At 46.5% G+C, this 11,299-nt stretch overlaps 1 protein-coding gene across 4 annotated transcripts in view; it reads left to right on the top strand.

Moving 5' to 3' along the window:
* LOC118116641 (nesprin-2) overlaps window positions 1-11,299 on the top strand; it is a 53,442-nt gene that overhangs the window by 8,961 nt on the left and 33,182 nt on the right. For all 4 annotated transcript variants that reach the window (XM_047341771.1, XM_047341772.1, XM_047341774.1 and 1 more), the window contains 17 exons: window positions 201-480; window positions 600-929; window positions 1,038-1,367; window positions 1,471-1,770; window positions 2,220-2,447; window positions 2,699-2,815; window positions 3,085-3,411; window positions 3,578-3,922; window positions 4,082-4,260; window positions 4,408-4,624; window positions 4,721-4,819; window positions 5,001-5,165; window positions 5,558-5,905; window positions 6,140-6,276; window positions 6,749-6,878; window positions 7,048-7,221; window positions 7,355-11,299. In XM_047341771.1, the coding sequence (XP_047197727.1) occupies window positions 201-480; window positions 600-929; window positions 1,038-1,367; window positions 1,471-1,770; window positions 2,220-2,447; window positions 2,699-2,815; window positions 3,085-3,411; window positions 3,578-3,922; window positions 4,082-4,260; window positions 4,408-4,624; window positions 4,721-4,819; window positions 5,001-5,165; window positions 5,558-5,905; window positions 6,140-6,276; window positions 6,749-6,878; window positions 7,048-7,221; window positions 7,355-11,299 (7,651 nt within the window). The remainder of the gene's footprint in view (window positions 1-200; window positions 481-599; window positions 930-1,037; window positions 1,368-1,470; window positions 1,771-2,219; window positions 2,448-2,698; window positions 2,816-3,084; window positions 3,412-3,577; window positions 3,923-4,081; window positions 4,261-4,407; window positions 4,625-4,720; window positions 4,820-5,000; window positions 5,166-5,557; window positions 5,906-6,139; window positions 6,277-6,748; window positions 6,879-7,047; window positions 7,222-7,354) is intronic.

Consider the following 11,299-nt stretch of genomic DNA (forward strand, 5'->3'; position numbering starts at 1 on the left):
GCCTGCATTTTCCTACAAATACTCCAGTATTGATAAATCTGTAGATGATGAGCTCACCATTCTTTTGGGATTCAGAATTTGAGACACACACTTTACGCGATCTTGGTTTTAATGAAACTGAACTATTAGATCAACACACAGAAAGCCGTCCGTCCCTCGACGTGTCTCGTATACCTCATATACTTCTCTCCATGTGACAGTGGTAGAGCGGAGACCATCAGTGAGCTGTTAGCATCAGTGCGCAGACAAGGCTTCAGAGCTGAGACCCTCCTGAAAGACGGCGATAACCTGATTCAACGCTACAGAAACCTGGAGGCTCGGCTGCAGAAGCAGGCCAAGGCCCAGAGTGACCTGGAGGGGGAGTGCGACAGGTTCGATACCCAGGCTGAGAGCACCAGGACCTGGATCAGAGACCTCATGCAACCCCTCAGCTCCACCGGCAGAGACGTCCAGACGGAGGAGATGAAGTGCAAAGCACAGGTCAGTGGAGATTCAGTCTGATTTAACGATTTGAACAGGTCCTTAATCCCAAAGTCCCACAATGACCCAGACGTTAAGATTCATCAAGTTTTCAAATATTTTTCATATGGTGTCACCAGACGATCCTGAGCTCCAAACCCGAGGGAGACTCTAAGATGAACAACCTGAGAAGACAAAGCCAGAGTCTGTGTGAGAAGGAGGAGCTGGACGAGAGCAGGAAACAACAGGTCCTCCAGTCGGTCAGAGAAGCAGAGGAGCAGTGGACGGCCGCCCTGCAGACGGCAGAGGAGGCTCTCAACAAGGTGGAAGCCCAAGCTCTGTTGGACAAAGACACGAGAGCTTTCAAAACCCAGAGTGAAAACGTCCAGTCCTGGATAAGAGACCAGGAACAGAACCTGCAGTCTGTCGGCGGACACATGCCGGCCGAGGAAAAGCTGCAGATCGCACAAGTGAGTTTAAAAGAGTGTGTGGATCATTTGTTTTAGAGTGTGGTGGGTTATAACTTCAGGAAGGATCCAGCTGTTGTGCTCACCTAAAGAGACGTGTGTTGTTTTCAGGCTACTCTCAACTCCAAACCTGAGGGAGAGTCAAAGCTCCACGATCTGAAGCAGCAGGGTCAGAGACTGTGTGACAACCAGGCGATGGACGACAGCAGGAGACGAGAGGTTCAGGACGCAGTCAGACACGGAGAGGAGCAGTGGAGGAAAGTGATGAAGGCTGCAGAGGAGGCTCTCCACAAGGCGGAGACCGAAGCTGCGTCCGACAGAGAGTTCGATTCTTTCAAAACCCAAAGTGAAGACACCCAGACCTGGATGAAGGAGCAGAAGCAGAAGCTGTTGTCCCTCGGTGGTCACATGCAGTGTGAGCAGAGGTTACAGGTTTCACAGGTGAGTCCGGCTTGATCACACGTGCACAATGTAGTGGAGGACGTTCTCTGCACAGACTGATTTCTAAAGCTTTACACCACCATCTCTGTGTCTTCTCCTTCAGGCCGTTTTGAGCGCTTCGCCCGAGGGTGAGTCGAAGGTGCTGGACCTGAAGAGAGGAGGCGAGAGTCTGAGCGACGGCCTGGAGCAGAGCAGGAGGTCCGAGGTGCAGCAGCTGGTGGAGAACGCGGAGCAGCAGTGGAGGATGGTGCTGCAGGCTGCCGGGCAGGCCGAGCTCAGAGGTCTCTCAGACGACTTCGACACGCAGAGTAAAGACACTCAGTCGTGGATCAGAGACAGACAACAGAAGTTACAGTCTGCGGGTTGTCTCTCGCCACCTGAGGAGAGATGTCGCACGGCTCAGGTCTGAACTTTGATGAGTTGACTTTGAAAAAGGTTTGGACTACAGATGAAGATGGACGACACTTCTCCTCTTCCTCCCACTATGTAGAAATGAAGCCAAAATATCGATATGAACAAACATCAGTGTGATAAGAACGACCTGAAACGACAGAAACCATATTTGACAAACCTTTATTTAACGTCTTTTACGATTTTTTTGTTTGGTCCATGTCCCATCTGCTAACATGGAGGAGGCAGTGTTTATAACCTATACTGCAGCCAGCCACCAGGGGGCAATCGAGACCCTATGGCTCCACTTTTGGGAGTGGTCCTGTCGTCCATCTTTGTCTTTTCGAAACTCTTTCACCTTCTTCCAGTTATTATTATACATTCTATAATCAGAAGTTTGAATGAAAGAGTTTTTGTATTTAATTTATTTAATGAATATGATGCTGTTTTTCTTTTTTCCAGAGCGTCTTGGGCTCCAGACCTGAAGGCGACTGTCAGGTCAACAATCTGCGGCGGCGAGGCCAGAGCCTGTGTGACCACAGCGACGCAGACGAGGGCAGGAGGCTGCACGTCCAGCAGACGGTCCGAGACACGGAGGAGCAGTGGAGGGCGCTGCTGCAGGCGGCCAATCGGATCAAGGACGACGCAGACGCTCAGATCGTCAAGGAGACGGGGAGGAGGAGCCTGGAGGTGAGAGGTGTCTGTTAAACCGTTATTACAGTTTTAAAAAGTTATGTGGAAGGCAGGTCCTGGCTCTTTAAACAGTCTTAAAATCTCTTACAATTGAACTTTATTTAAGGCCTTTTATTGGGATCAATAAAAGGCCTTAAATAGAATTGAATAGTTTTAAATTCCGATTGTTTCGATCCCTGAACAATCCAAACACGTCTTCCTGAAGCGTTTTAAACCGCCTCATCACGTCGGTATCTTCCTCTTCTCAGTTGAGAGAATTCGATGCCCATGAGCAGGACACCAGGCGCTGGCTCGCAGACTTCCAACAGCGAGTGAGCTCACTGGGCAGCAGAACCAAGGCTGAGGACAAGCTGCTCACAGCACAGGTGAGCTGAGGCACCGGGGGTTTGACACTACAGGGAGAAATGAGCAGAGAGGTATTATTCTTTCTAGACATTTTACTTCAAGAGCTGACAGAGACCAGGAAAGGGAAGTGAAGGAAGTGTTAAAGTCATGCTGTGGGGTATTGACTTGTTTTTGGAGTTACTCTGCCCCCTTGTGGTATCGTATCAGTTAGTGCAGCTTCATGTCCCAACCACACAATAATCTTGTACATTTTACAGATCATATTCAACCTTATGTATTTTATCTCCAGGACATTTTGCTCTCCAAACCTGAAGGAGACTCCAAACTCCAGGAGCTGAAGAGACGAGGCCTGAGTCTGAGCGGACAGGACCTCGAGGGACAGAAGAAACAGGAGGTTGAGAGCAGAGTGAGAGACGCTGAGGATCAGTGGACCGGAGTCCTGCAGGAGGCCAAACAGGCTCTGGATCAGGCTGAGAAGCAGTGTGCTCTGGAGGGCCGGCTGAGGGAGTACGAGACCCAGAGAGAGAGCACCAGAGCCTGGCTGCAGGACAAGCGGCAGAGCCTGGTGTCTCTGGATGCTCAGATGGATCCAGAGGAGAAGATCATGACTGCACAGGTGAACTGGATTCCCACCACGATATGTTTCTTTAATATATAAATGTGTCACCGAATGAGTTTGGACTTCAGTAGTGATTTGAAAGTTTAGAGTATCCAGAATTCATTTCCCCTGTATTTTCCTTTTGTTTATAACTTTATAAATGTACTTTCTAACTTCCTCTCAGACCATCCTGAGCTCCAGGCCCGAGGGCGACTCCAAGCTGACCGAGCTGAGGAGACACAGCCAGAGTCTGTCAGACCAGGAGGACCTGGAGGAGGACACGAGACGAGAGGCCGAGCAGACGGTGAAAGACTCGGAGGAGCAATGGAGGACGGTTCTTCAAACAGCCGAGAACACGATGAAGAAAGCCGAGGTCCAGTACTCGCTCTCCAGGGAAATGGAGGCCCTGTGTGCCCAGGCAGGAAGTACCAGACGCTGGGTTAAAGATCTGCAGGACCAGGCCGACTCCAAAGGGAAAGGCCCTCGGGGAAGTCAGGCTCAGCTGGAGGACAGGCTGAGCACAGCACAGGTGAAATATAAGATATAAATAAGAAAAGATTCAGACCTGGATTTTCCTTCTTTGCGACACATTGTAAATCACACCAGTGGACAAATGTACAGCAAAATAAACATCTAGGAATATTCAAAATAATTATCTAATTCAGAAAATGTATGATTATGTCTTTAGGTCATTTTAAGCTCCAAGTCGGACGGTGAGGCTCAAGTGACGGAGCTGAAGAGACGAGCTCAGAGTCTCTGTGAACAAACAGACCTGGAGGGGGGGAAGAAGCTGGAGGTTCAGCAGAAGGTCTCAGACATCGAGGAGCAGTGGAGGACGCTCCTTCGTTCTGCTGAAGAAACTCACAGGTGCAGGAAGCTCTTCTCATGTTTTTATTGACTTTTGAATTTGATTTTTCTTACATTACATAACTGTGAGCTTGATTCTGGAGGCTGACTTCAGACTGAAGTTGATGTGATTTCTAAAGTTCTCTATCATCTTCTGATTCCCGTCAGAGAGCTGAAGGGTGTCGTGAAGCAGCTGGTGTCCTGTCGACACAAGCGAGGCCAGGCCGAGGCCCGACTGGCCGAGCTCCAGAAGCAGACGTCCGACCTGCCGCTCATCTTCCCCTGGCCGGGCCTGGGCGAGCGGCGGCAGGCGGTGGAACAGGCGCAGGCCCTGCTCGACCGGAGCACGGCCCTGGCCCCCGTCCTCTCAGACGTTTGTACGAAGGTAAGAAAAGAAACTTCAGCTTACATGCAACAGAAGCTGAAAATAAAATGGAACAAATGCTTTAAATGATCTTCCCTGTGCCGTGACGTCCACCAGGCTGCGAAGCTGTTTGAGATCACACAGGACCGAGACTGGGCCGATCCGTCCGGGGCAGCGAAGGAGGAGTCGATCCCTGCTCTGCTGAAGGAGCTGACGGTGAGTCCACTGCTCTGTGGTGACAACACACAGGAAATCCAAACAAAAATGTATATTTCCTTTATGACCATGTGTTGATGTCAAATGACAATGATAACAACAATAATAATAGGTAGGTAGGTTGTTCCAAAGCCGAGGGGCCCTGACGGCTTGTGATAATATGAACTGCTGTTTCCTTCAGGCTGCTGAAGCTAACCTGGAGCAGGGCATCCTGACGGAGAGGCAGTGCACTCAGCTGGTGGAGCAGCATGAAGCAGCTCAGGACTGGCTGAGGGAGCACGTGAAAGGCCTGGGAGCTCCTCCAGAGGACAGACAGGGTCTGCACGGTGCTGTCAACACCCTGAAGGTCAGATACACCAACACTAACAGTCTGAAGGTCAGATACATAAATACTAACAGTCTGAAGGTCAGATACACCAACACTAACAGTCTGAAGGTCAGATACACCAACACTTCTTTGGGGCTGATACAGATGAATTGCCCAACATATTTATAAAAAAAAATCAGCAATGATTCCTAGATGTTGTTATTAAAGCCTTATGACAAAGAATTGTAATTGAGTCTTGATATTTCTATAATAATAATAGAATCAAAATAAAAAATTTTTTTTACATAAAATACACATGTTTCATGGTGTTGTTGGTAAAGTTTTCTGGAGCCAACCATTGCCAAAAAATTGTTGTTTGAATCATGTACAATTTGTTTAATAATCTGTGTCTCCTCCCTGTCTGGTTCCAGGCTTTGCTCCAGACAGTGGACAGGGAGCAGAGAGAGATGAAGGAGCTGGACTCTGCCAGAGACAAGCTGCTGAGCCTCTGTACCCCCGGAGGTCGGGATTCACTAACACTGGAGGTCAGACAGCTCCACGACCTCTGTGACTCCTCGGAGCAGGAGGTGAGGGAGCGTCTGATGGCCTGCGAGCTCCGGCTGGAGGAGCTGGAGCAGCAGGCGGCCAAGAGGGGCCAGGAGCTGAAGGAGCGAGCTGCAGCTCTGCAGTGGGAGCTCCGCTCTCTGGACCAGGCGCTCAGCTACAGTGAACCACAGCACAACATCACTCAGCTGCAGCAGCACTGGCACAGCCTTCAGGTTCCTACTTCTTCTCCAGTTCATTCTCTCATCTTAAAATGTCTATGGAGGAAAATAGATGCTTCATGTGCTCTCTGAGTGTGGGATGACATCACCTTTCCCTGGTTTTCATTCCATTTCCTGTTTACTCTTCTTACAAAATAAGCAACATCTAGAATACGAACCTGTGCATCTAGAATACAAACATCTAGAATACGAACCTGTATTTGTGACCTTGTCGTCTCCTCCTGTTAGAACTGTGGGAAGTCGCTGGAGGATTTGGGGGTTAAAGTTCACGATCTCCACCAGGAAGTGAAGTCAACACCTTCCACCAATGAGCTGCCGTCAGAAACGATCAGTGTGGTTGAATCCTTATGCCAACAACATGACAGGTATCCCGCTTTACCACTGCTGACGTTTACTCACTGTTGTAGTGAAGCCGTCATGAATATAAAATAATACACAAAATACTCGACACTATATTTACCACTTTTTGTTTGATTCACGTGTTTTTGTGAGATGTAAATGTGAAATAAATAAAGTAAAGAAGCAATGTGGGGACACGAAGCTCCATCTGTCCACTTGAAATCCTCAGCTGTGTTTCCTCTGTTTCAATTTAGTTCTCCTTTATTCTCACAAACCAGTAACATGCCCCAGTGGGTCATTCTGCTCTGAAACACAGATCTCTTTCATTTATGACTCATCCCATCCTGTACTCCGTTTCTTGATTTAAATATAATGACTCACATCTTCACATAAATAACTTTCTTTTTGTTTTTGTTCTGCCAGAACAAATGTTTTTTAAATCAATTCTTGCACCTGAATTTTGCAGACTCTTAATTATAATTTAAATTTTGTCTACAGTCTGAAATCCCGGCTGAGTGAGCATCAGGACGCCTGCTCCACAAACACAGCTCGCAGTCTGACGGACTGTGTTCAAGCCCTGCAGCAGTGGAATCACAGCAAACCATCGGAGTCCATTTCTTCTGTGCAGGTTTCTTTCTTTTCATACTTTCACTTCTTAGTACCCAGTTTCAGGAACAAGATTTTGGACAAATGGCTAATTTATGATCACATGGGGAAGTGGGATCCATTTGCGAATGACAGTTCACACACAGATTTGTCATCACTACAGACACTAATATTTTTCCTTCTGCTCTTAGGTGACATTAGAGGAAGGTGAAAAGTTGCAGGTCGGCCTGCGGGAGGCGCTTTCTCACCAGCAGTTTCTAGCAGGGTGTCTGAGGCCAGTTGTTTTTGAGAAACTGAAGAAAGACGGTTCAGAGACACTCAGACAAGCAGATGCACGTCGAGGTTCTCTAACCCAGAGCTTAAAGGTATTTAATTAGATCAAAAACGTTTTGTTTCATTTCCATAAAAATGTATTTCCATGTCTTGCATTACATTTAAAAAGCAACAAATTGTGTATTTTTGTAGTAATACATCTTTTTTTTTAATGGTTTATTAAAGGAACTTGAAGACAAGAAGAAACAAAAGCTGGATGACATTCAGTCCATTGACCTAGAGGAGACAAAGACTTCAATGATGGCACCGCCACGAAAGAACAAGCGCTCACCTGAGAAGAAATCTTCAAAAACTCGTCCATTAACAGAAACAACTACGTCTTTTGAGGAAAAATTGACTCTTCATGTCATAGAGGACAGCGCAAAACAAATCTACCAACAGTTTAAAAACACAAGGATTCATGTCACAGTGGAGCGTGATGAAGCTGAGCAAGTTAAAGCTGTTGTTGAGGAACAGAGACTCATCCAGAAGGTCAATGAAAAGTCTGTGTCTGCTGTTAGGGAGGAAACTACACCTGTTCCATCCAGAAGAAAGACCAAAGCTTTGACCACTGATACAGAGCCTGTCCAATATAAGGTGGAGACAGCAGCAACCGTTATTCTGGATGTATCAAAACCATCAATTCCTGCCCCTGTGTCTAAGGATGTTGCAGAGAAAGTGGATGAGACCCTGGAAAGCTCCCTTACAAAGTCACTCGCAGAACAAGCTAGGACCACGGCCAAGCTCGGAGATACCAGTAAAGATGCAATACGTTCAGAAGTGTCTTTAGAGATTACTGATGCAAAACCTACACCGATCAAGGATGACTCTGAGCCCATCACGAAAACCGATGCTAAACAACCTATGTCTGTACCAAAGATTTCACAGGTGATCACAGAGCCAACTGAAGCTGCTGATCTAGACAAAAGTAAGCTCTTGCCAAAGAAAAGAAAGTCAAAGAGTCAAAAACCCACTGACGAGCTTGACAGCCAGATGTCTTTGACATACAAGGAGCAAGCTGAAGCTGCTCCTATGGACAAAACTATTATTATACCCAGCGGAAAGTCAGAGGTTCTAGGTCTTTCAATTGCTCCAGAGCCAGTGTTGGCAGCTGAAAGTTCTACATGTGTGGTTAAAGAGCCTGAAAAGCCACTTGAAATTGCTGTTCTAGAACAAATTGAGGTTTTACCACCCAAGCGAAAGTCAAAGAGTCCAAACCTTCCTGAAAAACACACCGACCAGCAGAGGAAAGGGGAATCTGATCGTGTGGAACCTGAAGATGGAAAGAAAGAGCCCGACAACCTGAAGTCTTCTTCAACTTCACAGGAGGTCTCAATAACAACTGAAACCATTTTCAAAATTTCTCCAACCAAAAGAAGATCAAAGGGTCCAACGCTCTTCCCAGAACAAGATACCAAGGAGGGAGCCGATACTAAACAAGAGCCTGACAGTCAGAAACCTTCCAGGGAGCCACCTAAAGAGGTTGTGGAAGAAACTAAAGTTATACCGATCAGGAGGAAGTCAAAGACTCTGGAGGTTTTCACAGAAACCGAGAAAGTATCTCCCCATGATAGAATTTCATTTATGGAACCTAAGGAAACAACACAAGAAGCTGAAAAGGATCCCACAGTTACAGATATTGTTGCTGAAACTGCTGTTGTGGAGAAAAGTAAGTTTCTACCACCCAGGAGAAAGCCAAAGAGTTCAGAGCTTCCTCTTCAACTTGCTGAGACTGAGGTACCTCAGACGGTGGAAGATCCAGAGGGTCAGAAGGTGGGTGTGGCCACAAACAAGGTTTCCCCAACCACAAGAAAGTCAAAGGGTCCAAAGGTTTCTCCAGATCTTCCTCACAAGGTAGAAACACATGCCATGGAAAAGCCAGAGAGTCTGATTACTGAAGCTGCTATTGTGGAGGAAACAAAGGTTATACCTAGCAGGAGGAAATCAAAGGAGCATCCTGACAGCCAGAAGCCAGAGGTGGTTACAGGACCAGCTGAAATGGTTGTAGAAAAGGTGTCTCCAACCAAAAGAAAGTCAAAGGGTGCGAAACATCTCACAGAGGTTGTCACCAAGGATGTGGCAGAGATCACAAAAGAGCCAGATGTACAGAAGTCTCAAACTGAGACTGTCATTATTGGGACTACTGATGCAAAGTCTACTAAATCTAGGGAAGAACTCCAAAGTGAAAAGGCTACTTCAACTGCACAGGTAGTCGTGGGAGTACCTGGAAGTACTATTGTGGAAGAAGTTAAGCTCCTGCCACCCACAAGAAAGTCAAAGGATCCAAAGGTTTCTCCAGAGCTTCCTCACAAAGAGGAAACCCAGGCCATGGAAAAGCCTGACAGTCAGGAGACATTTTCTATCACAATTAGAAGTGCTCACAATGAACCTGAGCAAACTAAGAAAGAATCTGAGAGTCCAGTGGTTGCTATGGTTCCAGAGGCTTTACCTGTTCTGCAAATTTCCTCACAACAGATACAAGGACCAAAGACCACAAGTCAGAAATCTGAGCTCAGTGACATCAAGCCCGGAGTCAACAAGGATGTGAAGTCAGAGATTACTGTTCAGGTTCAAGGCACTTATGATGTTCAGGAGTACTCAGAAACAAAGTTGGCCACAATCATTCTCGGCACATCTGAGGTTTTCGTGATTGCCGATACTCACCCACTTAAAGTGGATACTCCATCTCATGCAGAACCCCTGGAGTCTATTTCAAGTACCTTGCCTAAACTTGCAGTCTCTGATTCACAGGAACCTAAAGACAAATCTGAAAAAGCCCCAGAACAAACCATTACTAAGTCTACCGACCAGAGTAAGACGCCTGAAACACAACCTCATCTTTCTTCCAAGCCTACAGATGCACCATATGGAGCAGATTATGTTGACAAACTATGGAAAAATACAGCAGAGATTCAAAGGAGATATTTGATTCTCGATATGCCCGACATAGGAATTCCTCAGACACGTGACATAAAAGAAGTTGACCCAAAAGCTGGAAGTGACTCCTCTCAGCCTCCTTCTGTTGTTTGTGCAGTGGCGCAGCCTCATGATACAGAGGTGGATGTGGCAGGAATAAGCCCGACTGAGCAAGAAATAATGAAACTAAGTGAAACTCTGAGTCAGCTTAAGCTCACACAAGAAAGACACAAAGAGGACAAGCAACAAGGTTCCCCAGGGACCCTGTTTGAAAAATCTGCTAAGATTGATCGAAGCCACAATGTGGCAGAAGTGAATGTTTTGCAAATGACTACAAAACCTGATATAAACAAAAAAGAAATCATAAAAGTCTCAAAAGAAAAAGAGGATGAGGTTGACTTGATGAAAGAATCGGTTGTCCTGTGTGAAGCAGTGCCAGAGAGCAAGGATGTGACTTCCACTAATGCACAGCTGGAGAAGACTGCAGTTAAGAAGACCGTGATGAAAATGCAAGAGAGCGGCAATGAATTTCCAGACACCATGGCTCAACCCACCTCACCTGCTTCTGAAGTATCGACACCAGATCAGGAAGAGACCACAAGTGAAAAACTCAAAGTGGTGAAGGAACAGGGTGTCCAAGAGCAGCCTCCGACAGTGTGGACATATTTCATGGATGAAAAGTCTCTCAAGGTGGAGAAAATCCACTCGGGGCCTGAAGTCTGCATTTTGCAACTAGATATAGAGACAGCTACAGAGGAGCATGGAAATCAAGAGCCAAGAATAGAGATTCAAACAAGTATCCGAAGTGAAGAAGTGCCAGAAAACAAAGATAAGACCTTTGCTGATGTTGAGCCAGAGAAAGCTGCAGATGTGATGACTGAGATAAAGCTGCAAGGAATCAGAACTGAATGTCAAGACAATGTGACTCAAAGGGACTCGGCTCCACCTACTTCTGTTGTTTCTGAATTATTACAACCATATGAGACAGAGACAGAATTTATAGAAATTAACTTATATGAGCAAGAAACAGTAAAGTCAAGTCAAAGGGAAATTAAGATAGAATTCTTGAAAACCACACAGGATAGAACAACAGAGGTCAAGGAGCAAGGGGTCAAAGAAGAGCATCCTGAACCGTCCATTCATGGTATGGACGATGTAACCGGGAGCCTGGATGAAAAGTCTGTTAAGATCGAGAAAATCCCCACGGAGCCTCAG

The sequence above is a fragment of the Hippoglossus stenolepis genome, chromosome 10, assembly GCF_022539355.2.
Source record: "Hippoglossus stenolepis isolate QCI-W04-F060 chromosome 10, HSTE1.2, whole genome shotgun sequence".
Lineage (NCBI taxonomy): Eukaryota > Metazoa > Chordata > Actinopteri > Pleuronectiformes > Pleuronectidae > Hippoglossus > Hippoglossus stenolepis.